Source organism: Buceros rhinoceros, unplaced genomic scaffold (genome assembly GCF_000710305.1).
Source record: "Buceros rhinoceros silvestris isolate BGI_N320 unplaced genomic scaffold, ASM71030v1 scaffold20980, whole genome shotgun sequence".
NCBI lineage: Eukaryota > Metazoa > Chordata > Aves > Bucerotiformes > Bucerotidae > Buceros > Buceros rhinoceros.
In genome coordinates, this window is record NW_010389298.1 from 1 (window position 1) to 291 (window position 291).

A 291-nucleotide genomic window follows, 5' to 3' on the forward strand; every position below is an offset into this window, starting at 1 on the left:
TCCCCATGTAGGAGGGGGTGTTGGCGGCAGGGAGGGCCGAGGCCGGGGTGAATGGTGCGAGGAGGAGCGGGGCGCTGAGGAAGTTTGAAGTTTGGGGGTTTTGGAGGATCGCCCCGCTCCTCTCTCTCGATCACAGCGGAGGAGGAATGAAAAAAGGAGGAATGCCAAACCCGGAGAGACATGGGGGCAAGAAGGATGGGGGCGGCGGGGGGTCCTCGCAGCACACGCCTGGCAGCGGGAGTTCGAACAGCAAGGAGAGGCACCGGCTGGCCTCCAAGAGCAAGCAGCGCC

General features: G+C 64.6%; 1 protein-coding gene across 1 annotated transcript in view; it reads left to right on the forward strand.

Annotated features, from left to right (window-relative positions):
* Positions 1 to 161: 161 nt before the first annotated feature.
* The window catches only part of CDK12 (cyclin-dependent kinase 12), a 21,720-nt gene continuing 21,590 nt past the window's right edge, over positions 162 to 291 (forward strand). The window contains exon 1 of the mRNA XM_010133797.1: positions 162 to 289. Within this exon, the coding sequence (XP_010132099.1) occupies positions 162 to 289 (128 nt within the window). The remainder of the gene's footprint in view (positions 290 to 291) is intronic.